Below are 26,485 nucleotides of genomic sequence, written 5' to 3' on the forward strand. Positions count from 1 at the left end.
TCTAATATTTTTTATATAACATTTTAAAGATTTGTATTTATATGAAAAGCTTCTTTCCAGCTGTTGATTTGTGTCTCGCAGAGATGGGGACTCGAGTCTGAGACTCAAACTCGAGTCGCACTTAAGTCGCACAAACAGCTGACTTCAGACTTGACTTCCGAATTGACCCAAAAGACTTCAGACTTGACTCGGACTCGAGCTTCGAGACTCGTCAACAACCTGATTTCATGCAATTATTGCTTTTCAAATCTAAATTCATTCATGTACTTCTAATTTCTTTTATTGCCACATATACGTTTGGGAAACGTATGACAAGCTGCATGTCCCCTGCCCTTTGCCATAATGTGCAACGTAACGCATGCGCTATGCCTATGTGCACGCACTCTCATGAACGCCTTGACGATGGCGACACAAAGTCCTCCCAGAGTTGTGCCTTTTTCCATTAGTTTTACTTTCAATAACTTCGTAAACAGTGGCAGTAAGCGAAGAGCTACATGCAAGGTGTGCGGCACCAAGATAAATATGATGTGACAGACTTAGGTTAATATTTCACCAGGTTGTTGTTAAATAGCAATATTGAAAGTATCAGTTCTCACATGTTTGCACCATGGTTAGTGTACTAACTTTCAATACAGTTTTTTCCCTCACACTTTGAACACTGAAAAATGTAATACATCATAAGGTTGGGCTTTACAGCCAGTTAGTAACAGACACATATGTATTCTTTGGTGCAGATACCAAAATGTTGAAAAATACAGTTATGAAATTGAAACAGAGTTCTTAATTTGTGTTTCTTCAGATTGCATTGCAGTAGAACCCATAAAGTTATCCTACAACTGATTTTGATACTTTAACAATACAGTGTTAGGGACAGATCAGACGGCCAGAGACTTGAGACTTGACTTGGACTCGAGCTCAAAGACTTGAGACTCGACTTGGACTTTCAAAACATGACTTGTGAACATCTCTGGTGTCTGGCAAAGAACTTGACCTTCTGATCAATAATATTCTATCATTTTGTTCTCTATAACTCTAATGTAACCAACAGTTGTCTGGTGAAACAGGTTTGGACAGTCGACTCATGAACCTCTCAAATACTGGGAGCAATTTCACAACAGCTGTGTATCGGGACACTTTAAACACAGCTATAATCAAGAATGTGATTACTGTGGTTCTCTGCATCTCCATCAACTATGTCAACAGTACCCTGGTGTACACATTCACAAAACATCAGGTCTGAGTCTCATCTATTTCTAGAAATCCATTCAGCATGTATGCATGTGTGTACCAAGTTGAAAATCATTTCATCACTTCATAGGATTAAACAGTATGTTTTGATGTATTTTAATATAATCAGTGCCTGACATGGACTGGTACTCACTTTAGATTTTTGTTTACTAGTATGGAGTTATATTTGTGCCTCATTCCTGAGCAAGCAGTTGTATATTTTGAGCACAGAGAAATATGTCTGGCAAGCACATACATTAGGGTGAGAAGCTCAGTCATCCGTGAGGAGCTAGTAGAGCCGCTGCTCCTTCGCGTCGAAAGGAGCCAGTTGAGGTGGTTTAGGCATCTGGTAAGGATGCCCCCTGGGCGCCTCCCTAGGGAGGTGTTCCAGGCACGTCCAGCTGGGAGGAGGCCTCGGGGAAGACCCAGGACTAGGTGGAGGGATTATATCTCCAACCTGGCCTGGGAATGCTTCGGGATCCCCCAGTCGAAGCTGGTTAATGTGGCTCGGGAAAGGGAAGTTTGGCGTCCCCTGCTGGAGCTGCTCCCCCTGCGACCCAACACCGGATAAGCGGACAAAGATGGATGGATGGAAGCACATACATTACATTTTGAAAATAAATTATACAAAAGCAAAAAATTATTCAGTTTAGTCATATGTCCTCTCATATACTCTTACTTGGTGCGCTGGCAATACGCTGCTGCACACCTGTCATGTCTCTCTCAAACTCTCCACTCTGTGCACGCTCAACTCTGCCCGCACACACTCGCTTTCTCTTCAAAATGTAATGTATGTGCTTGCAAAGTATTTCTCTGTCACAGTCTCTGGTGAGCAAAAAAATGTCAATTTGTAATGAAATGCATTAAAAAATGAATTTGAAGTGATACACTTATAAGATATCAGGGCTCGACAGTAACGGTTGCCCTTGGCAACCAGATTGAGTCAATTGGCAACCATTTCATGGCCTCTGGTTGCCCCCTTTGGCGACCAGCTGTTTAATATTTGTGTTTTTTAAAATATATAAACCCAAATAAAAACCTACAAAACTGGAAATTCTTATTTTAAAAGAAGTCAATATTTCATTTGGTTGTCTCCGTAAAGTTTAAACACTACGTTCATGCGCAACACAACATTTCAGCTGTTGTGCGACCGTTTTCCACATGCTGCAGTGCTGCTTCCACGTTACACTTGGAAGCAGGTAACATTAGCCTTTGTGCAGATTTGAAAATTGATCCGATCTGTGAATCAAAACCGGTATCAGATCAGTGAGTTTTGTGATACGTTGCATTTGAGATGGATGGGAAATTATATTGCAAGCCATCTTCTCATTGTTTCACTATTAAAATCTGTGGTATAATTCCAGAAAAAAATGAATAGCTCCAAATATAGGCAGTTTAAAACATGGCAACCGTATTGTCAATTTCAGCAACCAAAAGCTGATGTCTGGTTGCCAAGCCTGGCAATCACTTTAAAAAGTTAGCGTTGAGCCCTGGATATGGTTATGAATAAAAATATTTCCATGACACATGCAACTGCTTAACTATGCTGCTAGGACCTTTTTTGGTTCAATTCAGGGACTGAATATCATCAATGGTACAGTTTCTAGTGTTTTCCTCTTTTTTCCTAATCACTTGTGTCCTCCCCTGCAGGTTTTCAAAATGAACCCTCGCTACATCCTGTACATCCACCTGGTGATCAACGATATCATTCTTCTGAGTCTGTTTACTCTCATTCAGGTGCTGAGTTACATCGTTTTCACTCTTAACGTCTCTCTATGTATCGTTCTGGTAATGATCGCTACATTTGCAAGTCTAAACAATCCCCTAACACTAGCATTCATGGCAGTAGAGTGTTACATCGCCATATGCTTCCCTCTCCGCCACACCCAGATCTGTACAGTCAGGAAAACGTATGTTGTGATCGGCCTGATTTGGGCGGTATGTATAATCTCAATCCTACCAGATTTATTTGTGGCCTTGGCAACAGAATCCATGGAATTCTTTTTTCGTTCCAGAGTTTTTGTCTCATAGACACCATTTTTAGAAACTCTAATCTGACAGTGAAGAGAGATGTTTCCAACTCAGTGTTTATGGTCATTTTTTTGGCTCACTCTATTCTATACATACTTCAGGATCCTGTTCGCAGCAAAGGCAGCTGCCAAAGATGCCAAGAAAGCGAGGAACACTGTCCTCCTCCACGGCTTCCAGCTGCTGCTGTGTATGCTCACCTACGTTCATGATCTCATAATACAGGGTCTGACATACTTATTACCAAAAGAGGTGCTGGCCATTCGTTACACTGTTTCGATATTTATTCACGTACTGCCCCGACTCATCAGTCCGGTTGTTTATGGGATACGAGACAAGACATTCAGGAAGTACCTGAAAAGATATCTGCTCTGTACAACTAGTGCTACCACTCATCCACTAACAACTCTAAAGAAGGCATAAAGTCCTGTTTTTGAGTTGTTCATGCTATGCTTACACTGTTTCATAATAAAGGGATAGTTCAGATGTTTTGAAGTGTTATTGTATGAGCTATCTTTTTAATAGTTAGTGTTTTAGTAGTAGATGGTGGTTGGTACACCCCCAATTTGGAGAAGCAGGCAGGTTATAACAAAGTGTCCCTGGGCAGGATGCCAAACCCAAAATTGATGTGAGTGTGTATGTGACTGTTTATCCCTCCCCTTCTGATGAGATGGCACCTTGCACGCTAGGGCAGCAGCTACTCGGATGCAGATAAACGGTGCCAGTGCACGGAGGTCCACGTTTATTCACGGGCAAAACTCTGCCTGAATTCTTGAATCACAAGGGTTGAAAATCTGTAACTTTCCTTCTTTAGCCTTTAGCTTAGCGCAGCACCATTGAAAACAAACAACACTGGCTTAGACACATCATCCTCCCCAGCTCCGACCTTTTGTCCAAATATGGTCTACTGGCACGAAATATACCAAGATGGCGACCAGCAAAATGCAAACGGCTGGCTTCAAAACGGCAGACAAGCCAACCACAAACACAAATCAGCCACAAACCAATGGGTGGTCACATCCCGAACATGCACGTTTTTAGCGTGCACAGCTACTTTAAACCATGTGAGGAAAAACCTGCTGCTGTTACAGTATTAATACAGGGCTTCCTGTTTGAAAGTCAAAGCAGAAAAACATGTTTGTTGTTTTGTAGTTTCGTGGTGACATTTAAATGATTGTGGTTGTGTTGTTGTCTGAGATAAAGGGTATAAACGAGATTATTTTTGTTCTTATGGGTAGGGTTGAATACCGAACCCTGTACTTATACCGGTACCGACCGAATCACATCGGTATTACCGAGTATTGGTTCACATAAAATCATATGGTGCCAAATTTCGGTACCTGACACTGAGTAAGCGCAAACTTATCTGTCCTCTCTGCATGTTGACAGAGAGTGGAGCTCCGACACACACACACACACACGTGGAGAGGTTCGGACGGAGCAAACTACTTTGGCTCTGCAGTTTTGTTGAAGTCACAGTGAGTCATGGCGATGCCGATGTGGTTTCAAATGTGGTTACAGTTTTTCAAAACTTCACGCAAACACCTTTCACTGTGATATGATATTAATGGTGAGTTGAAAGCAGTTGCTGTGCAGGCACAACAGTGGTTTCTATGCCCTGGGGACCGGTGTTGGGAGTAACGGCGTTTAAGTGTAAAGGCGTTTAAGTATAACAGCGTTACTAACTGCGTTATTTTACGTAAAAAAAAAAAATGACATGCAATGTAAATGACATGCAACGTTATCTTTACTGAGAATGTAAAGTGGCGCATTACTACAATTTTGTTGAATGAAGCGCGAGGTGGCTTTCGCTACACATCAGCTACCTGGAGAGAGCAGGGGTGGGGATGATGACACCATTGCAAATGCGATGATGATTGGCTGGGTGGGCAGATGCCCTGCTCACGCTGTTTCACGCATGCTCTGACTACCACTAAACTCAACACAGCGACAATGGAGACGAGCCAGAGAAATTCAAAGGTAGCGTTCTCGAACTGGAAGTACCGGCATATTGAAATTAAAGGCAAGAATGTTTATGTAACATGCACGCTATGCCCAGGAAAAAAGACTTTGTCCACGTCTGTCTCAAGCAACTCGAATCTTATGAAGCCTTGACGTTAAAGATGTTATAGAACATAATAGCATTATAGAACATAAAAAATAACATCACAGTTACTTTGCTGAGTAACTAATTACTTTTACAATGTTGTAACTGTGTTACTAACTCAATTACTTTTTGGGAGAAGTATTTTGTAACTGTAACTAATTAATTTTTTTAAGTAAGATGACCAACACTGCTGGGGACTGATAGCCTGGATGCCAGCCGAACTTAGCCCCGCCCACAACATTCAAGGTCGGGAAGTTTGGTCTGGACTTGCTCCGTTGAGGAGCAATTATTGCCCGAACAGGATCTGTTTGGACCAATCAAATTTTTGGACAGATGATCAACAGTAACAGAATCAACCACGTCACCAAAGAACGCTTGGGTTGAATTTGTGGCTGCTGCTGGAGAATTGGGATGTGTAGATTCCACCATCGCGTCTGTTACAGATGATATCGACAGCGCATTCATTTTAAAATCCTCAGCGGAGGAGCCTCAACAACTGCCCGAAAGCACGGTAGCGTTATATGGTGGAGCGAGATAGAGAGTGAATGAAGAGAGGGAGCGCCCAGCGGCGCTAGAACAAAGCCGTGAATCATTGACATTCATCTCTAGAAATGCAAGTGTAGCAAGCATGTCACGATCACTAACGTTATCCACATTTATATTTACACACAAATGATATATCCAGCTTCAAAAAAGTCTAAAAGTCGGAAGTTATAAGAATGCATTGTGCAAAGAGTGGTTGCTATGGAGACGATACACAGTGTTGAGTTCTGTTGACAGTTGAGTTGAGTTCCGTTGCTCTGATTGGTTGTAGGTCTATCCAACGAATGCAGAGGCATTTTTTTTTCCTGGTTCGGTTGGAACATGCCCCATAATCACAGCCCAATGGAGCGGTTTCAGACTCACATTCTGACTAGAATCTGAGTAGGACCACGTCAGGCTAGGGGACTGACTGACAGGCTGAGGTTGTAAGGCAAGGCAACTGTATTGCTATAACACCTTTCAGGAACAAGGTAATTCAAAGTGCTTGACGTGACACATTAAAGAGCAATTAAAATGATGAATATAAAAAGTTGAATAAATATTCAATTTAATAGTTTATATTAGGCAGGTTTGGGAGGAGAGAGGGAGGGATTTTATATTTATTTAATTTCTGTCAGTATAAAATATTCTAAATAAATAACAATGTTCTAAGTAAATATGATAAATAGGTTTGGAATTATTTAACTGTATAACCACTAAACTATATAACGTTATATATAACGTAAATAACGTCTACATATAATGTTTTTGTAATTACAGAGGGAAAGTATTGAAAAAAGTACCGTTGGATACTGGCAACTGAATTTAAGGTACCGGTACTGGTACCGGTACTGATATTGGTTCAGATGCAAGTACCCAACCCTACTTATCCCTTGTGTCGTCTTCGGGTCAAATTTGACCCGTTTCCAAAGTTTCTTTATCAGAAATATGGGTTTCTTTCAACCAAATTAACCAAAAATAGCATGGGTCGTTCCCAATTAAGTTCTTCGCAAGTAAAATTAATGATCACTGCTTTCATAGAATTTTGGGTGTTTAATTTTATTGCATTTGGGTTCTTCCCGGGTCAATTTTGACCCGGTGGTGCAATGGGGCACTTTTACGCTCAACACCAGATGAACACACACACACGTACATGAATGCACATGCGGAGACACACAAACACCCCCCACAAACGCACACATTCATATAAACAGCAGCTGAGAACTACCTCATGTAATTAATCACATTATTGTGCTTTCCAGCACATGGAAATGCACCCAAACACACACACACACACACATGGACAACAAACGTGCACATGTACACGTGTGTGCGCGCACATGCATTCACATTCATTTACCTTTACCTTTACACAGACACACACTCACAAACACAACATACTGAAATTGGGCAATGGATCATTATGATTTTCAGGAGATGAACACACACACACACACACACACACACACACACACACACACACACACACACACACACACACACACACACAAACACACAGTAGCTGAGACCTCCAAAGATTAAACTATTGTGCTTTTCAGCACATAAACGCACGCACACAAACACACACACATGCCCACACACACATGCCCACACACACACACACACACACACCCGTTGCAGTGGATCACACTACTGTTCTTTTCAGCAGATGAACACACACACACACACACACACACACACGCACAAACACACACACACACACACACACAAACATACAGACACAACTTCAAACTACAGTTTTGTAAACTTGTTGTTATAATACCTTTGATGTGTCTTTTCCTAAAAGGGGCCAAGTAAACTTTCCGTAAATTATTTTTTTCCTTTTTGGTAGCTCTCCTTTGTTTGTGAATACAATTGCATTCGCTAATTTTAACCTGGGAATATAATAATTGTCACATACCAGCCATTAATCCAAACACAACTTTCTCAATATCTCAGATCTCAACTGATTTTACTCAGAAGGTAGGTATAATTTTATGTAAATGAGGTCTGTTGACCATAAATAGAACAGAATAAGTGTAAAACTAGTTGAGATGAATTGGAATGAAGTTGAATAAAAGTGGTAACACAATCACTTTTTGCCCAGGAAGACACCAGGTGTGATTATTGGCTGCCATTCAAAATAATAAAATGGTTTCAAAACTATATCTTGACTAATCACTACCATATACCAGTCAGTGATTATCCACAAACATAGGTTCATCTGATCTAAACTATAATGAAAATAATTAATAATTAATGCATATTTTACCCCTAAAATTAGGTATTATTTCATGTAAATGAAGTTTATTCACCATAAATTCTGAAAATAAGTGTAAAACTAGTGGTAATGAGTTGGAATGAAGTTGTTAAGAAGGTGTAAAATAGAATTGGGTGATAATTCATACTTTATACTTTATTAATAGCCAAAACAGACCGGGTCAATTTTGACCCGGAAGGACAACAAGTGGGATTATCGGCTGCCTTTAAAAAAATTGAAATAGTTTCAAAACAGTATTTTCACTAAACTTTGACTTATATCAGTCCGTGATAACCTGTCAACATATTTTCCCATTGATCTCAACTGTTAGTCAAAATAATTAATAATTTCAGCTTTTTTTAACTCAGAAATTAGGTATAATTTGATATAAATGTGTTTTTTTGACCATATATAAGAAGAATAAGTGTAAAATTAGTGGTAATATGTTGGAAAGAAGTTGTTAAGAAGATTTAACACAGAATTGCGTGATAATTTATACTTCATGCTTTATAAACTGGCAAAACAGACCGGGTCAATTTTGACCCGGGAGGACAACTAGTGCATGGTCGACGGGAGGAAAACACAAGGGTTAAGGGAAGTCACTGTGTACAGATCACATCTGACAAATCAGTGTACAGTAATGTTATTTTATTGTGAATTCATCTAGAATATACAACTTGGAAACAAAACTGATGAAACATACTGCACAAACGGCATGACATGTTTCAGGTCTACCCTAATGTTCACCTACTGATCACACACACACACACACACACACACACACACAATCCCATGACATTGGCATTTTACTTCTATATATAGGTCATTTCAACACTACCTGTGCGATTGCCACATATGCCCATTGTCAAGGTAGGTACATATTCTTTCTTCTGTTTTATTATCTGTCTATTATGAGACAATATCTTGATTTTGATTGCACTATTACTATGTGTATGTATGGCTCATTTTGTACATTTGACTTGAAAAATGTTCTCAACTCTAAAATTAAACTATTTTAATGTTTCTCATTAACATGGTCTTAATCTTGCTCTCTTGATGGCTTCAAAAAGTAACGTATGTATGTATATATATATATATATATATATATATATATATATATATATATATATATATATATATATATATACAGTGGTTAAATTGGCTTTTGTAGGGAGGGGGAGCCCTTATTTACGGAGAATGGTCGTCATTCAAAATCGTGCCGTAAAATGACTTAATGTGTTTTTACACCAAATGGGCTCTTTTTCCAGTATTAATGTGTAATGTAGGGTTGATTAGTTATTCAAACAAAGAGAAACACTTCACAATTCACTTACTTTATTATTATTATTATTTTTAACCTTTTATAGGCTAATGTTAACAGGCAGGCAATGGATTTCACCCTTGGAAAATGTATAAAATTGAACATGTTTGAAAATATTGGTTGGCAAATATGTAAACATCTTTTTAAACAAGAAAATTATGTTGATTTAAGAGAATCAGAAACCACTATTATAGCCTTTTTAACAGTGATTGGCTGGCCCAGCTTGTTAATAGCCAGTGTATGTTCATTTTAGCTTCCAGTTTGTTAGATGGCACCAACATTTGGTCTAATAATAACTGGCCTGGCAAGTCAAAGGCCAAGGTTTTGCTTCCAGATTTGTTTGGTGACTTATGATGTGGGGGTCTGGGGGTCCTCCCCCAGAATTTTAGCATTAAACACTTCATTTTCTGCATTTTGGTGAATTTGTATGCACCTATTTCTACCTTTTTTCTTTATGTAAAGGGAAACATTAGGCTACAATCCAAATATAACAACATACCGGTAATGGAAAATATTGCAGTAAGGCTGTCAGGAATTCTGTATTGCTTTCATCTATTTATTCTCCTTTAGATTGACATTTATTCTTCCCTTTTTGCATCTTTTGTTGGGGAAGTAACCTCCGTAAATGTGCATATGACAATTATTCACCTTAGTGATACATTATTCATTTAATGTATTAATAAACCTCTTGATTGTAATATTTCAGATGATTGAACAAGATTTCTGCTCATGTCCAAAACTTTGTGCACATTCAAGATATAACTCATCCCATCTGTGCTCTCTGAGATTTGAAGGAGTCGTGATATTTTGTGAAAAAAAAATACAGTTATAATATAGGCTATTACGAGAATAAAGTCACTATATTTTAGAAAATAATCTATAGGCTACCTGCACCATAGTCTGCTGTGCATTCCGTGATTGCTCTGCTGATACGGTAGATCTCAGACCTCCTGACAGACACAGAGCCCCGTTTGAGACGTTTAGGGAAGTGGCTGTACGCTGCTAAACATCGGAGGTGGAAACCCGAAACTTATGGCAGAAATACACGGAGCTCAAACGCGACACATCTGCCGCAGCATGTCCACAGCAGAGCGCATCCATAAACCTGAGGCTGCGCAGCTTTTTACAGCGAGAGTGGACACTAAGCGACGTCCGGTTTCATATTTGTCAGTCAACTTTTCAAAATACATTTGGGGTTACACTCAAAACATTCGGGGCTGAACCCCCGGCAAAATGTTTGATGCTGAAGGAGACGGAGCTGAGCTCCGGCAGGGTGTGTTGTGGCCCTGAGGAGGGGAAGCTGTGCTCCGGTGCGCTCCAGCCCAATTTAACCTCTGTATATATATATATATACATTAACTGGTGCATTATAAAAATATTTGAGGGTTGCTTCGTGCTTGTATATTTACAGCAGGAGTTTTCTGAGAATCTTTTCATCAATTAACCCTTGTCTGGTGTTCGGGTCAGTGGTACCCATTTTCAATGTTTCCTAAAAGACAAATGATGCTATTTATTATTTATTCTAACTCAAACTCACTGGCCTTGGCTCATTTTCTGTGAAGAACATAAAAACATAACTTATTTTCAATGACTGCACATGGTACACCCCCCGCCCCCACACACATAACTGGACCCGAGTGTATTTAAATGTAGGTGCCATGAAACTATTTTGTCTTTCTGCACCTGCTATTCCCACATAAAGTTACTAAATTGTTACATTCCAAGCACTTTCACCTGTTCTGATTAAGTTCTAAGAAATAAGCACCAATAATGATCAAAAATCTTGTTTCTATTTTTTTTTTATTTTCTTTATAATTGAATTTACTTATTTTCTCACAAAAAAACAAAATTAACATATGATCATAAATGTGATCTCACAGGGGTAAATGGCAAATATGAACCATAAATGATGGATATATTATTGTTAAATGAGCTAAGTATTTTTAAATAAATTGTCATGGCTGTATTGATTTAAAAGCCTGATAATGTGGTGGGTCCACCAGACCCTGGAACATTGGCTGTGTAACAAAAATCTGAACACCACACAAGGGTTAAATCATTGTCGATGCCCAGCTCTACCTATGACCTCATCTCTGGTAGACAATGATGTAAAGCTGTGACTTACAGGATTCTTTTTGGACAAACTCAGTTTTATAGATTATTCAAATGTAATTTACTCTTCCTGGCCTATAAGAGTCTGAATCTAATATTTTTTTTATGTAACATTTGTAAAGCTTTGTATTTATATGAGGGTCTGGCAAAAACTCAACCTTCTGATCAATAATAATCTTTTATTCTTTTCTCTTCAGCTGTCAAGTAACCAACAGTTGTCTGCTGAAACAGGTTTGGACAGTCGACTCATGAACCTCTCAAATATTGGCATCAATTTCACAACAGCTGTGTATCGGGACACTTTAAACACAGCTATAATCAAGAATATGATTACTGTGGTTCTCTGCATCTCCATCAACTATGTCAACAGTACCCTGGTGTACACATTCACAAAACATCAGGTCTGAGTCTCGTCTATTTCTAGAAATCCATTCAGCATGTATGTACCAAGTTGAAATACATTTTATCCCTTCAAGTCCGGTTCAGACTAAAGATTTGCGAGCCAATCAACTCATAGCACTGAGTGACTGAAGAGAATCAAAATCAGAAAAGGATTTATTGCTAAGTAGGTAACACTTCAAGGAACTTGCCTTGGTGTATGGTGCATACATAAAAGAGCCCGACCGATATATCGGCGGGCTGATATTATTGGCTGATATTAGGCATCTTCCAAACTTTCGGTATCTGCATTTTTAATGGCCGATAAATGTTGGCATAATAATGTAAACATAATAAAGGAAATAACGTCTAAAAGTAACGCTACCTGAAAACAGTAGTTTCTTTTTAGCATCTCACATCACACTTTCAGTCACTATGACCACTACTACGGTCAGAAACATTGTGCCAAAATATGAAAAATAACGTCACTGTCAACAGGCTTATCTGCTAATGTTAGCTACCGACCATTATCTTGAAAGCATCCAGCAAATAGACGGTACTGTAGGGTGCCGTTACCTGAAACCGATGATTTAACGTCACCGCTCATTTTAAGGTGTAGACACATATAGCCGACGGCCAACCGTTGACAGAAAACCCCGTCGATATGATCAGTCGCGTCCCCGAGGTCCAAAAAATTGCCACAGAACAGACCAAAAAGACGAGAGGAGACGAGACGTAATACATCTCCATAACAGCAGGCGGCGCTACTCTGTAATGTTGCCCAAGAAATGAAAACTGATCCAAAGCCAGACTGTCATGGCGGCCGTTCAGAATACGATCTCATATTGTACTAAAATTGTTCACTAAAACTGTGAACATTTTAAGCGAGAAATAGGCCATGCAGTTGCTGAATCTGTCTTCATTTCAGCTCAACAAAGGTCAGTTTAAAAGATTTTCGTCAGATTTTCAGAGACTCTAGTCACCTCATTCCGCTCGTCATTTCCGGGTGAGTCCCGACGGCCCTGCCGCCAACCGAACATGTCAGGTCGGCCAAAATGAACGCCGGGACGGCACGGGACACACCGAACAGATTCAAGTCACTGACCTCGCCAGACTGTCCCACGGCCGATAATCGGCCTGATGTGTCCCGGCCCTTACACACAGTTTAACAACAAAACAAAAAAGCTGCGTAAACATTACCAGCTACGTTTTTTATGTTGGTTTTGAGCGGTATGCACCTCCACTAACCTGGAAAACGGTTTTAAATCAGTAAAGAGGAATACAGCGTCTCCTGCAGCTGGGAGTCAAAGGCAGAGGGACCACAGCGTTCGCTAACGTTAGCTTCTTGTCTCATCTGGGGTCTGATAAACAGTGAATTCATCAAATTAGGCAGCACGGTGGCTCAGTAGTTAGCACTTCTGCCTCACAGCAAGAAGGTTCTGTGTTTGAACCCAGGTCCTCCCAGGCCTTTCTGTGCGGAGTTTGCATGTTCTCTTGCGTGGGAGACGCATAAAGACATGCATGCAACTAGGACTACAGTTGAAAATTAGCTGACTGGCTAATACTGGCACATTTACAGAAATGTTGGTTAATGTGCATTGTTCTAATCAAAATAAATACATCTTAAATTCAGTGTCCACAATTCCAATAAACTGTAGCTGTCATATTTCACGGGAGTGTGGATTTCATGTCGCAGCTTTCGTCGCCATTTGTCACTTTGCCTAAGATTGAGTGACAGGTAGTACTCGCCCTGTTGTTTATTTGGTTGCCATGACTTTGTGAGTGATGACGTCCTGTCACTGTTCCAGTTGCTCACCCTAAAGGGGAGAGAGAGCAGATGACAGTTCGCTTGAGTTCAGTAGAGCAGATGGCTCTGCAGAGTCGTGTAATAACGACTTCATGACTTGTCATAAACAGGTGAAGGAGCCGAGGTAAGCGATGTACATAGTGGAAACCCTGTTGTGCGTCTGCCTTATTTCTGATACCATGGCAGCAGAAATGTTACCGTGGCGCGCCGCCACAGAGAGTCATTGCCATGGAGATGATACAGCTTGTCGCATTGGTGTAAACTGGCAGGTTTCAGAACGTTGCAGACCAGAGCATTGAAAGTAGATGCAAGTTTCAACTTGTCTCAATATGACTCTTTGGTTGAACTGGGCTTTAAGTTTGATTCATTGTTCTGCGTTGAATCTACCCCATAGGTACGAAGTAGCCTGATATCTACCTCCCAAAAAATGTAACTACACAGTGTTGTCTTCACAGTGACGCAGAACACAACAAATGTCATTGGTCTGCTTGGCTGTGGCTTGGTAGCGTCGCATTTGCACCTACTCATTCTCGGGTTCTCCTTCTCCGTGAACAACATGGAATCAAAGAGAGATTTAACTTCCCCTGCTACAACTTTCCGACCATGGTCAGACTTGCAGGGGAGACACTTTGTTTCTCTGTCGGTATTAGCTCCGAAGCCAATACGTATTACTCTCTCACTTGATCTACCTCACACTCAACACGCACACACACCCGCTCTGCTATTCTCTTAAAGAGATACGCTAGATTGACGCAGACACACCACCACAGAAGTATAAATCCTAACAATGGTGTAGGTCACTTACGAAGGCTAAAGCTTTGGTTCTGAAGAGAGCCTACATACAACCATAAATCAGAATTAGGTGTAAAGATTATGTTTTGATTTATTCTAATACAATAAATGGTACAGTTTCTCCTCTCTCTTTGTTTCCTAATCACTTGTGTCCTCCCCTGCAGGTTTTCAACGTGAACCCTCGCTACATCCTGTACATCCACCTGGTGATCAACGATATCATCCTGCTGAGTCTGTTTACCCTCCTTCAGGTCCTGAGTTACGTTGTGTACACTCTTAACGTCTCTCTATGTATCGTTCTGGTAATGATTTCTATATTTGCAAATCTAAACAATCCCCTAACACTAGCATTTATGGCAGTAGAGTGTTACGTCGCCATATGCTTCCCTCTCCGCCACACCCAGATCTGTACGGTCAGGAAAACGTATGTTGTGATCGGCCTGATTTGGGCGATAAGTATCCTCTCGATCCTACCAGATTTATTTGTGGCTTTGGCAACAGAATCCCTGGAATTCTTTCGTTCCAGAGTTTTTTGTCTCAGAGTCAATGTTTTCAGAAACTCTAATCTGACAGTGAAGAGAGATGTTTCCAACTCAGTGTTTTTGGTCATTGTTTGGCTCACTCTATTCTATACATACTTCAGGATCCTGTTTGCAGCAAAGACAGCTGCCCCCGATGCCAAGAAGGCGAGGAACACTGTCCTCCTCCACGGCTTCCAGCTGCTGCTGTGTATGCTCACCTACATTTATGATCTCATAACTCAGGGTCTGACATACTTGTTCCCAAACGAGGTGCTGGCCATTCTCTACACTGTTTCGATATTTATTCAGGTACTGCCTCGACTCATCAGTCCAGTTGTTTATGGGCTACGAGACAAGACATTCAGGAAGTACCTGAAAAGATATCTGCTCTGTACAACAAAGATGCCCTAAAGTCCTGTTTTTGGCTTGCTCATGCTATGATTAAAATGTTTTATAATAAAGGGATAGTTAGGATCTTTTGAAGTGTGATTGTATGCAGGTTTTGTGTAAACTGAACTGAGACTCAGCAGAGGACTACGAAGCAAGATTTGGTGTTAACGAAGTAACTTCAGGTTCAACCCAGGGTTTTCTCTACCACGACAGTGGATCACTTGTTACCGGGTTAAATTGCCGTGCTAATTTGCGCTGAACACCTAACCTGGTCGGGAGCAGGTTACGTTGGAGATTAGAGATCAACTGGTGTAAAAGCACCGCCTACTGACCAATCAATACTCGATTGATAACGGCGTCCCCATTCTTAGAAGATCCGTTGGAGCTCGGTGTGCGGAGAGTGAGGGAGAGAGAGAGAGAGAGAGAGAGAGAGAGAGAGAGAGAGAGAGAGAGGGTGTGCACATAAATGTTAAAACATTCCCTGATGGGTATTTTTATGAAATGTATAGATTTAAATGGGAGGGAATTACAAATAGGCTATTTGTCGACTTCTTGAGCCGTGTGTTGCCAATAGGCACATTGGTTTGAATTATGTTTTTATATATTTTATTTGCTCTCACGATCGCTTCCACCGCCAGGGTAGCAACTGAAATAATAGGCTAAATCAACGACAGTTTATAGAAAGCACAAGTGTAAATATGGTCAGAGATATTGATAAGCCTTGTAATTTACGCATTTACAGCGTTGGCTATGTTTTTTCCAGCTTTCCTCCTATTTTAGAAAACAGCGACTGTATTGTGTTTTTTCCTGTAAAACCGGGTCTGTGTTCTTCATATTTATGTAGAATTATAATTTGCTCTTCTCATATAAAATATGTGGCTCTGGTAGATGTTTGCGATTGGTCGTGCTGTGCAAACACCGCCTCTTTTATGTGAACGTGCGAGCCGCTGGATTGGGAAACCCTGGGTTGACTGAACTAGTTGTTAACCACCGTTGTGACACAGGTTATGTGGAACAACGCTTGTTAGGGTTAGTGAAGCCGGGGAACTGAAAGAAATCCAAGACATGTTGATCTTGATTCGTAGTACAGGTCTCAGTTTTCTTACATCTGAAGGATAAAAGACATTTGTTCAAGGTACACATTTTAGGGAGAGAAGATGGATGGTTTAAGAAGGGTGTGAAGGAAGCCATTTAAATTCGGTGCCGTTTTCATCCATGTTACCCATTCTGTCCAGCCACACCGGCTGAGATCAGGCGTGAACGTAGCCACGTGCTGCAGCGATCGTTTCGGCATCTCCTCTAACTCTTCCGCGAGCTAATGTGTCGAGCCAGGCAAGTAATCACATACAGGAAGGTCACAGGAAGGCAGGATAAATGAGATCATTTTTGTTCTTATGGGAAGTCAATTTGTACAGATCACATCTGAAAAATCAATGTACAGTAATGTTATTTTATTGTGAATTCATCTAGAATTTACAACTTGTTTGAGGTGTTCATATTGCCCTTTCCTGAAGACTCAGGTGCCAATCATGAAGCCTAGTGGTATAAATGAGGTCTGACACTGGGCACCAGAAATCCCTGGGCTGGCTGTAGCACACTCATGTCTTAATTACATCCTAATTAAGCCACTCAAACACACATGTGGAATCTGTATGCTGATGGTGTGGAAATTCTCAGTTGAATATACGCATAGGATTGTTTTGTCTGTAAGAGGGACATAGGGGCTTTGCAGCAGCTTTTTTATGCATCTGCCAAGATGTGTATATTATCACAAATATCACACTGCATGCTGCTGCTAGCTTAGAAATCTAGACGCACCCTAGCGGCAGCAAATGTAATTTGCAGCCAGGGTCAGCCTAGCAACTCTCCGTTGGCTTGCGAGCTGGAAAAACCAAATTCTGGTCAGACCAATCACATTGTGTATAGAGTCGGTAGGCGGCCTTAACATAAGGACAACAGAGTTGCGATGGTTCCGCGTGAATTCCCTGCTACTCGAAAACAAAGAAGATGGCTGCTGCTGCTGGCGAACAGCGGTCTTTGGAATCGGCTTTAGCCACAACTCTGGAAGACTTGGCACTGAAGTCATTCTTAAAAAAGCAAGATGTGTTCGGAGTTTTGCCGGCCGGATACGGCAAAAGTTTAATCTATCGACTAGCGTTGCTCTGGTTGGCTATGAGTGCAGAGGGAATTTGAAAGACAACCGTTTATCCCGCCCCTCGGATTGAGCCCTGCCAATGGTGAGTTCCCAGACCCAACATCTTGACGTGGGTCTGGTTTGTCAGGCTATGCGGCTGCTGCTAATTGTTGTGATATCCAGCTACACTGGTTCGGATGAACTTGCGTGTCTCTCTAAACAGTGGCAAAAGGACACTGCAGCGTGATTTTGCGTATCATTACACTAATTTAATCCCCAACAACCCCCCAGAGTTTCATTTCGATATAGCTGAAATACAATTTGCACAAGAGAAATGCAGAGAAGTTATATGTGTCACACACACACACATCTGCTACATTCTGAATCAGCCATGAATTAAAAATATGTCTTAATTTTCTTTTTTACATTGTGAGAGTTCATGGGCAGGCACATTCTGAACTGCTGTGAAAAGCAACATACACATTTTTGGTGCCAATATCATGTCATGGGGAGGCAGGGCGAGTCGAAGATTACTAATCTAGTTCATAGCACGGTGGCTCTCATGTGTTTTCAACACAGGGCTTCCTTGATCAGACTCCAGGGTTTCATGGCAGGACCTGGATTTAGTGAGGCCCGTCACAATTAAATGAGAGTGGTATGAATATAAAAAAAACACATAAGTCACAGTAAAATTAAACAAGGATAAAACAGTAAAAATTACTTACACACAATGGCGTCATTATCAGCATCATGTAAATCTGGACTTGCAGACATAGCTCCGAGAAAATAGGAGGTCATGGCCTCGTTATGAGGCAAGGTTAGTCTGTAAAAAAATGTATCTGTCCTTATAAAGAAGAATAAATTAAATGCATTCAATGAAAGCATATTCTTTAAATCTTACCCTTGCTCGGTTATTAGCACCTACAAGTTGCCTCTGAGTTGTGAAGATGGTGTACTGCTTCCTGTAAATTACAAGACCAAAAAAAATACACTTTTATAAAGCAACTCACCCGCTAATGAATCACGCTGAGAGCAGCCAGGCAAACAGCTGTGCTGCTCATGTTTAAACTTGCATGCATGGTGGGTTTAAAACATTACTGCCAAAGTCTAAGTAGCCTGTTTAACATCCAAAGACAGTCACTGTACTTCTCAAGAGGAGCCCCGGAGGTGACATGGAGGAGAAAAAAACAAATCCGTACATCTTGAACAACTCCTGTGTGTTTCCTTTTTAGATGCGTGGTTGTGCTCGTGATAAGCAAGTGAAGTTTGACAGAGTGTACAGACAACTCTTTTACCAATTGGCATGAAATACTCCCATACTTTGGAAGCTTTTGCTCTAACTCTCGGAGTCATCTCCCTCCGCTATTTTTCAAATCAAAGCAGTGAAGGCCGGGATAGGGGGAAGAAAGAGGATAGGAGATTAACCAGGGCACGAACAGCACACAGACTGGTGTGGAGGTGAATTACAGTGAGTTTTAATGGAATTCTGGGAAAGCTTAATAACAATAGGACAACTGAAGTCCAGGTTATGAGGCCATTTCAGCCGAGCCAACAGCTTCAATATATGCAATGGACATGTAAATATAGTGCTGAATTTGCCAGTATTTTTAGAAGACAAATGTTGGACCTTGTCATGCATTGACACAGCTGATATGCTTTATGTGAAGCACAGTGTTTTGGTGTCAACAGAAAGACTTCTCTTAGAAAACTGTACAGTGGTGCATCTGTCTCCATTCCATCAGACAATCTTGGATGAGCAAGACCAAAGTTTTTTGCATGGAATGCAGATTTCACCTTTGTGGCAAAGCCTGATTAAAACTAATTGTTGAAATAAATTTAAGTAAGTTTTGTGTATCTTTTTTACATAACATTGGTCATTGCTAATGACATACACAGTAATTAATCTAGCATACTTTCATTAAATAAATCAATTCAAGCTAAAATTTAAGAGTCTACTTAGTCTGCTATTAGGGTATACTGAGCCTGATCTACTTTAAGAGATTTTCTTAAAATTAAGTTAATCAAACCCCTTTTTAGAAAAATGTCACCAATGCCGGGGATAAAACTACCTAGGAACCTTTTGCTACCCTGATTGGCATTTGTATAGCTCACAGAATTTTCATTTACATGTTAAAGCCTCCGTTGCAAGATCCAGAATTAGTTTGGGACTTTGTGGGGGTTCATTTTGGCCCACCAAGCAAGGCCCATGTCAATTTCCGACAATTCAAGGCATAATATTTTGTTTATATAATTGTGAATAAAGTTTTCACCTGGGGTAAAACTCCGTGTTGACTGTAAATTGCTGTGTACATTGCTGTGTACAGGCGTAAACCAGAAGTTCCACGACAATCTACAGTGCCGCTTTTAATCACGAAAATCACGAAAAATTTAAATAAGATGTTTCTGTGTCTGTGTACCCATGTTAATTTACAGCAGCAGCCTCTTGCAGTATGATTCAGAAGTATTTTGACATTGTTGTTGTTCGAGCTAACAGGAGCTAACTAACTTAATTTGTTAGAATTGGTTGAGCTTGCTGGGGGGCGTGTAATATCCGTGGGGTCGTGACTGCCAACGACTTATTCTATTATAAAATATAAGATATGAAATAAAAGGTGGCATTAGGAAGAATGCCATTTTGAAATAAACATGTCTACATCTTTATTATATCATACATATTTGTATTTATTATACATATTTATCAATGTGATTATTTTATTTATTTCATAATGAATATTTGGGTTTGCATGCCTTTTAAATTGAATTAATTTAAAGCATTTTACCACCTAATCACTGAGGCTCAGTATCTCTATACATGCAAGCTCACAATTCCAAATTAATAATTCACAAGGTCAACTATTGAGTTAATGTTTTGTTAGCAAACATCAGAAACCAATGCTATACATTGTAGTTGAGTTATTCAATCATATACATAATTTAATTTAATTACATTTCTAAAAGAATCTATCTATCTATCTATCTATATATATATATATATATATATATATATATATATATATATATATATATATATATATACCAATCTGTGATTCTGAACCTTTGTTAAACCCTAACTTGAGGCTCTGTTGAGAGAGATGTGAAAACTGTTGCATGTCTTGAGAAAAGTCCTCCCTTTGGATGGTAATGCTATTGCACCCTTTGGATGGTAACACACCACCCAGGCTTAGACAAACAATCTCCAGGAGACAATAGAATTGGTGAGTGTATTTTCTCATCATGTCATGCCAAGTTCACAAGTTCACACACACACACACACACACACACACACACACACACACACACACACACACACACACACACACACACTCCCATGACATTCCCATGACATTCATTCAACTTCTATATATACTGTAGGTAATTTCAAAAGACATCTGACTAACTGTGCGATTGCCACATATGACCTTTGCCAAGGTAGGTACTCTTTCTTCTATTTTATTATCTGTGTATTAAGAGAGAATATCTTGATTTTGATTGCATTATTACTATGAATGTGTATGGCTCATTTTGTACATTAGACTTGAAAAATGATGTTCTCTACTCTACAATTTAACAATTTTAATGTTTCTCATTAATGGCTTCAAAACGTAAAGTATTTGTGCGCTCATATATTTACATATATTTTTTACAGACCAATTTTGCAAATATGAAGGAGATTCTTAGGGAACCAATGCTTAAAATTGTACAAGGAACCCTTTAACCTGTTGCATTATTACATTTTTAATGTTGTTAAGAATTGACCCCAAAGCATTTACATAGAGACATAAAGGAATTTGTACAAGTGCTTTCTTAAGTGCAGAGGGAGAGACATAGAGACAGAGACCTAAAGCCGAAGATCTGTGAAAACGGCCATGGCAGTTTTTCCCTCTTCCCTGCCAAAATGTAACCAACTTTTTGAGCATTATTTATCTTGACATTAATTCCTTAGATCATCTATGTTTCTTCACTCTAGCTTGAAAACCGAGCCTGTTAAATCTTTTCTTCAATCTCAGGATATTATGAATTGATATCAGTAAAGATCGATTTAAATCAGAAAATCGATTTTTCAAACAGCCATAATTCCATATACTAGCATGTTTTTTTCAGATGCAACAGAGCCAGAATTAATTTTAATCATCACATGTGTATTACTGCTTAAAATTAACTTCATAAATGTCATGCATGTATTTTATAGATTAATATAATGTCTGATTGACAAAAGGTTTATGGGATGTGCTTTCTTTAGCAGTTTGACTTGTCTTTGACCAATTAGGAAAACTCCAGGTGTTACTAATAACCTCTATTATAGCGTTGTTCTGTGTCCCACTAAGTTATGACGTGAAGTGTGAAAGTGAGTCTGCATGAACAGAACCAGGAAACTGAAACTGAAGCACTTATTATTTCTATTATTATCATATATTATTTACACCTGTGTTTTTGTTTTGCTCTAACATTTCAAAATGTATCCTGTGAAAATGGACTATTGTAGTTCAGATTTTGAGTGCATTGATGAAAAATAGCAGGTTTACATCAAGTATTTTATTTATTTTAATTAAGTTCATAGCTTTTTTAGGTCAGCTCAAAGGGTTTAACCGGTTTGAAAGGGACACAAGTAGAATTAGAAATACTTTGATCTGTAACAGGACAATACTGAATACAGAATGTAAATGTAACTATGTGTCTTCACTAGGCCTGCCTCCTCTTAGTCGACAAATCAGGTGTTTAAAAGTCATCTTCAGTCGATTAGTCAGTTTTTATGATTTTTTTCATGCTGAATGATTTAATACCAAGGCACTTATGAGTAGGGCCGAGTTAAAATAATTGTTAGTTTGGGTGATCTGATATCCATTCAGAAAATCCTGAAATCAAGTTAGTCCTAACTTTTTGAGGGTCAATTCTTAATGTAAATATTAACTGGTGCATTATGAAAAATATTTGAAGGTTACTTCGTGCTTGTATATTTACAGCAGAAGTTTTCTGAGAATCTCTTTCATCAATGAAATCATTGGTGATGTGCTGCTCTATTTATGAGCTCATCTCTGGTAGATAAAGATGTAAAGCTGAGACTTACATGATTCTTTGTGGACAAACTCAGTGTTATAGATCTGTCGATTAAATCAACTAATGGATTAGTTGACAAAAAAAAGTGTTGCATGCATACAAACGTAAATACCTAAACTAAAACTGAGTGTTGTTGATAAATATAGTTGCAAGTGACATTTATTCAAATGTAATTTACTCTTCATAGCTTATAGGAGTCTGAATATAATATTTTTTTACGTAACATTTTAAAGCTTTGTATTTATATGAGAAGCTACTTTCCAGCTGTTGATTTGTGTCTGGCAAAGATTTTGACCTACTGATCAATAATAATCTTTTATTCTTTTCTCTTCAGCTGTAAAGTAACCAACCGTTTTCTGGTTAAAGAGATTTGGACAGTCGACTCATGAACCTCTCAAATACTGGCAGCAATTTCACAACAGCTGTGTATCGGGACACTTTAAACACAGCTATAATGAAGAATGTGATTACTGTGGTTCTCTGCATCTCCATCAACTATGTCAACAGTACCCTGGTGTACACATTCACAAAACATCAGGTCTGAGTCTCAGCTATCTCTAGAAATCCATTTTGCATGTATGTACCAAGTTAAAATTAATTGCATCCCATTGAAATCAGAAAAGTATTTATTGCCAATGAGGTAACACTTCAGGAAATTTGCCTTGGTGTATGGAGCATACATAAACATAATAAAGGAAACAAACAAAAAATGTAAAAGAAACGCTAACATCAACAAATATGTACAATATAACTGTTTTAACAATAATTAAGAGCGGGAGCGGTGTAAGAACAAAGCAAATCAGAATCAGAGAAATAAAAGGTTTTCGCTTTTTCATCACTACTAGAAATGCAACTGTAGCAAGTATCTCACTATCAGTAATGTTATCATCGTTCATATTTAAAAATGATAAATCCAGCTACAAAAAAAGGATTAGATAGATCTTCTATTAAAGATAGAATGAATGCACAATGCACAATGAGAGTCGTTGCTATGGAGATGATACAGCTTGTCGCAGTGGTGTAAACTGGCAGGTTTCAGAACGTGTCAATATGACTCTTTGGTTTAACTGGGCTTCAAGTTTGATTTATGGTTCTGCGTTGAATCTACTCTGTAGCTACTGGTCTGCTTGGCCGTGGCTTGGTAGAGTCGTATTTTTTGCACTAAAGCTGCGAAGATTAATTAATTAATCGATTAATTGTTAATTATTAAATTAATCAACAACTATTTTGATAATCGATTAACCAGTTTGAGTAATTTTTAACAATTATCTGATTCCAGCGCCTTAAATGTAAATATCTTCTAATTTCTTCACTCCTCTGTGACAGTAAATTGAATTTCTTTAAGTCATGGACAAAATGGACATTTGAAGACTTCATCTGGGAAAACACTGATCAACATATTTCACCATTTTCTGACCTTTTATAGACCAAGCGACTAATCGATTAATCGAGAAAATAATCAGAAGATGAATCGACAAAGAAAATAATCATTAGTTGCAGCCCTATTTTGCACCTATTGATTCTTGGGTTCTCTTTCTCCGTGCACAACATGGAATCAGAGAGAGATTTAACTTCTGCTACAGCTTTCCGACCATGGTCAGACTTGCAGGGGAGACACTTTGTTTCTCTGTCTCCACCGCCGGAGTCGGTACTCGCTCCAAAGCCAATACCCATCAATCTCTCATTCACTCTACCTCACACTACTAACGCACACACACCCGCTCTGCTATTCTCTTAAAAGAGATATGCTAGATCGATGCAGACACACCAGTGCAGAAGTATAAATCCTAACAACAGGGTAGGTCACTTACGAAGGCTACAGCATTGGTTCAGCACAGACCCTACATACAACCATTTTTATTCTAATACAATTAATCTAATACAAGAATTGGTACAGTTTCTACTCTTTCCCTTTGTTTCCTAATCACTTGCGTCCTCCCCTGCAGGTTTTCAATGTGAACCCTCGCTACATCCTGTACATCCACCTGGTGATCAACGATATCATCCTGCTCAGTCTGTTTACCCTCCTTCATGTCCTGAGTTACGTTGTGTACACTCTTAACGTCTCTCTATGTATCGTTCTGGTAATGATTTCTACAATTGCAAGTCTAAACAATCCCCTAACACTAGCATTTATGGCAGTAGAGTGTTACTTCGCCATATGCTTCCCTCTCCGCCACACCCAGATCTGTACAGTCAGGAAAACGTATGTTGTGATCGGCCTGATTTGGGCAATAAGTATACTCTCGATCACACCAGATTTATTTGTAGCCTTGGCAACAGAATCCCTGGAATTCTTTCATTCCAGAGTTTTTTGTCTCAGAGACAATGTTTTTAGGGACCCTAATCTGACAGTGAAGAGAGATGTTTCCAACTCAGTGTGTATGGTCATTGTTTGGCTCACTCTATTCTATACATACTTCTGGATCCTGTTCGCTGCAAAGGCAGCTGCCACAGATGCCAAGAAAGCGAGGAACACTGTCCTCCTCCACGGCTTCCAGCTGCTGCTGTGTATGCTCACCTACGTTTATCATCTCATAATACAGGGTCTGACATACTTGTTCCCAAACGAGGCTCTGGCCATTCGCTTCACTGCCTCAATATTTATTCAGGTACTGCCTCGACTCATGAGTCCGGTTGTTTATGGGCTACGAGACAAGACATTCAGGAATTACCTGAAAAGATATCTCTTCTGTACAACTAGTGCTACCACTCATCCACTAACATCTCAAAAACAGGGTATAAAGTCCCGTTTTTGAGTTGTTCAAGCTATGCTTACACAATTTCATAATAAAGGCATAGTTCAGATGTTTATAAGTGTGGTTGTATGAGCTACCTTTCCATAGTCAGTGTATTAGCTACAGTAGAATCCTGTCAGCACGCCCCCAATTTGAAGAAGCAGGCAGGAGTACCACACGGAAGCTAAGCCATGTCCTGCTGTTGACAGAGGCAGCAGCTAAACGCATTACATGCAGATGACATATACAACACTGGGTTAACACAACATTCTCTCGAGCTTCGCCTTTTGTCCAAATATGGTCACATCTGGCTCCAAAATGGCGACCGCAAAAAATGCTAAGTGCTGGCTTCAAAACGGCAATCAAGCCAACAAACCAATGGGTGAGGTAGAGGTCACGCCCACACAGGCACATTTTCAACAGGCACAGCTACTTTACACAATGTGAGAAAAAACCTGCTGCTGTATTGATACAGGGTTTTCTAATTGACAGTCAAAGCAGAATCAAAATTATTTTTTTCTTTTGTGTCTAAATGAGATTATATTTAGTCTTAAAGATAGTCTCTTTGTACAGAAGCATTTGCTAAATCAATGTACAGTAATGTAATTTTATTGTAATCTTAGCTAGAATTTACAACTTGGATAAAAACAAAACAAACTGCATGAAAAGTTTCAGGCCTTCCCCGATGTTCACTTAATGATCACACACAAACACACACACACACAACACACACACACACACACACACAAACACTCTCATCTTGATCCCATGACAATTGCATTTAACTTCTATATATACACACACACTATAACTACTATATAATAAGTAATTTTAAAAGGCATCTGGCTTACTGTGCGATTACCACATTTGACCTTTGCCAAGGTGGGTACATATATTTTTCTTCGTAATTATGTGTATTAAGAAATAATATCTTAATCTTTATTTTACTTTTATTGTGTGTATGGCTCATTTGTACATTATATTTTAAGAACGAAGTTCTCTACTCTAGAATTAAAAAGTATTCGAAAAAAAAACATTTTAATATCTCTTATTAACATGATTTGAATCTTGCTCTCTCGATGAATTCGAAATG

General features: G+C 39.3%; 2 protein-coding genes and 1 pseudogene across 2 annotated transcripts; all 3 read left to right on the forward strand.

The window, feature by feature from the left end:
- The first annotated feature begins 1,081 nt into the window (after window positions 1-1,081).
- On the forward strand, window positions 1,082-3,678 carry LOC114553494 (odorant receptor 131-2-like; annotated as a pseudogene).
- An 8,147-nt stretch (window positions 3,679-11,825) lies between these two features.
- LOC114553496 (odorant receptor 131-2-like) lies at window positions 11,826-15,486 on the forward strand. The gene is made up of 2 exons (XM_028574704.1): window positions 11,826-11,978; window positions 14,719-15,486. The coding sequence occupies exons 1-2, from the start codon at window positions 11,826-11,828 to the stop codon at window positions 15,484-15,486; spliced, it is 921 nt and encodes a 306-aa protein (XP_028430505.1).
- A 7,553-nt stretch (window positions 15,487-23,039) lies between these two features.
- On the forward strand, window positions 23,040-25,413 carry LOC114553500 (odorant receptor 131-2-like). Its single transcript, XM_028574715.1, has 2 exons — window positions 23,040-23,192; window positions 24,601-25,413. The coding sequence occupies exons 1-2, from the start codon at window positions 23,040-23,042 to the stop codon at window positions 25,411-25,413; spliced, it is 966 nt and encodes a 321-aa protein (XP_028430516.1).
- Window positions 25,414-26,485: the final 1,072 nt, after the last annotated feature.

The sequence above is a fragment of the Perca flavescens genome, chromosome 4 (assembly GCF_004354835.1).
Source record: "Perca flavescens isolate YP-PL-M2 chromosome 4, PFLA_1.0, whole genome shotgun sequence".
Lineage (NCBI taxonomy): Eukaryota > Metazoa > Chordata > Actinopteri > Perciformes > Percidae > Perca > Perca flavescens.

Coding starts and splice junctions, on each gene's coding strand:
- LOC114553496 (XM_028574704.1), top strand. CDS start 11,826: ATGAACCTCTCAAATATTGGCATCAATTTCACAACAGCTGTGTATCGG. Junction 11,979..14,718: donor ACACATTCACAAAACATCAG/GTCTGAGTCTCG, acceptor CCTCCCCTGCAG/GTTTTCAACGTGAACCCTCG.
- LOC114553500 (XM_028574715.1), top strand. CDS start 23,040: ATGAACCTCTCAAATACTGGCAGCAATTTCACAACAGCTGTGTATCGG. Junction 23,193..24,600: donor ACACATTCACAAAACATCAG/GTCTGAGTCTCA, acceptor CCTCCCCTGCAG/GTTTTCAATGTGAACCCTCG.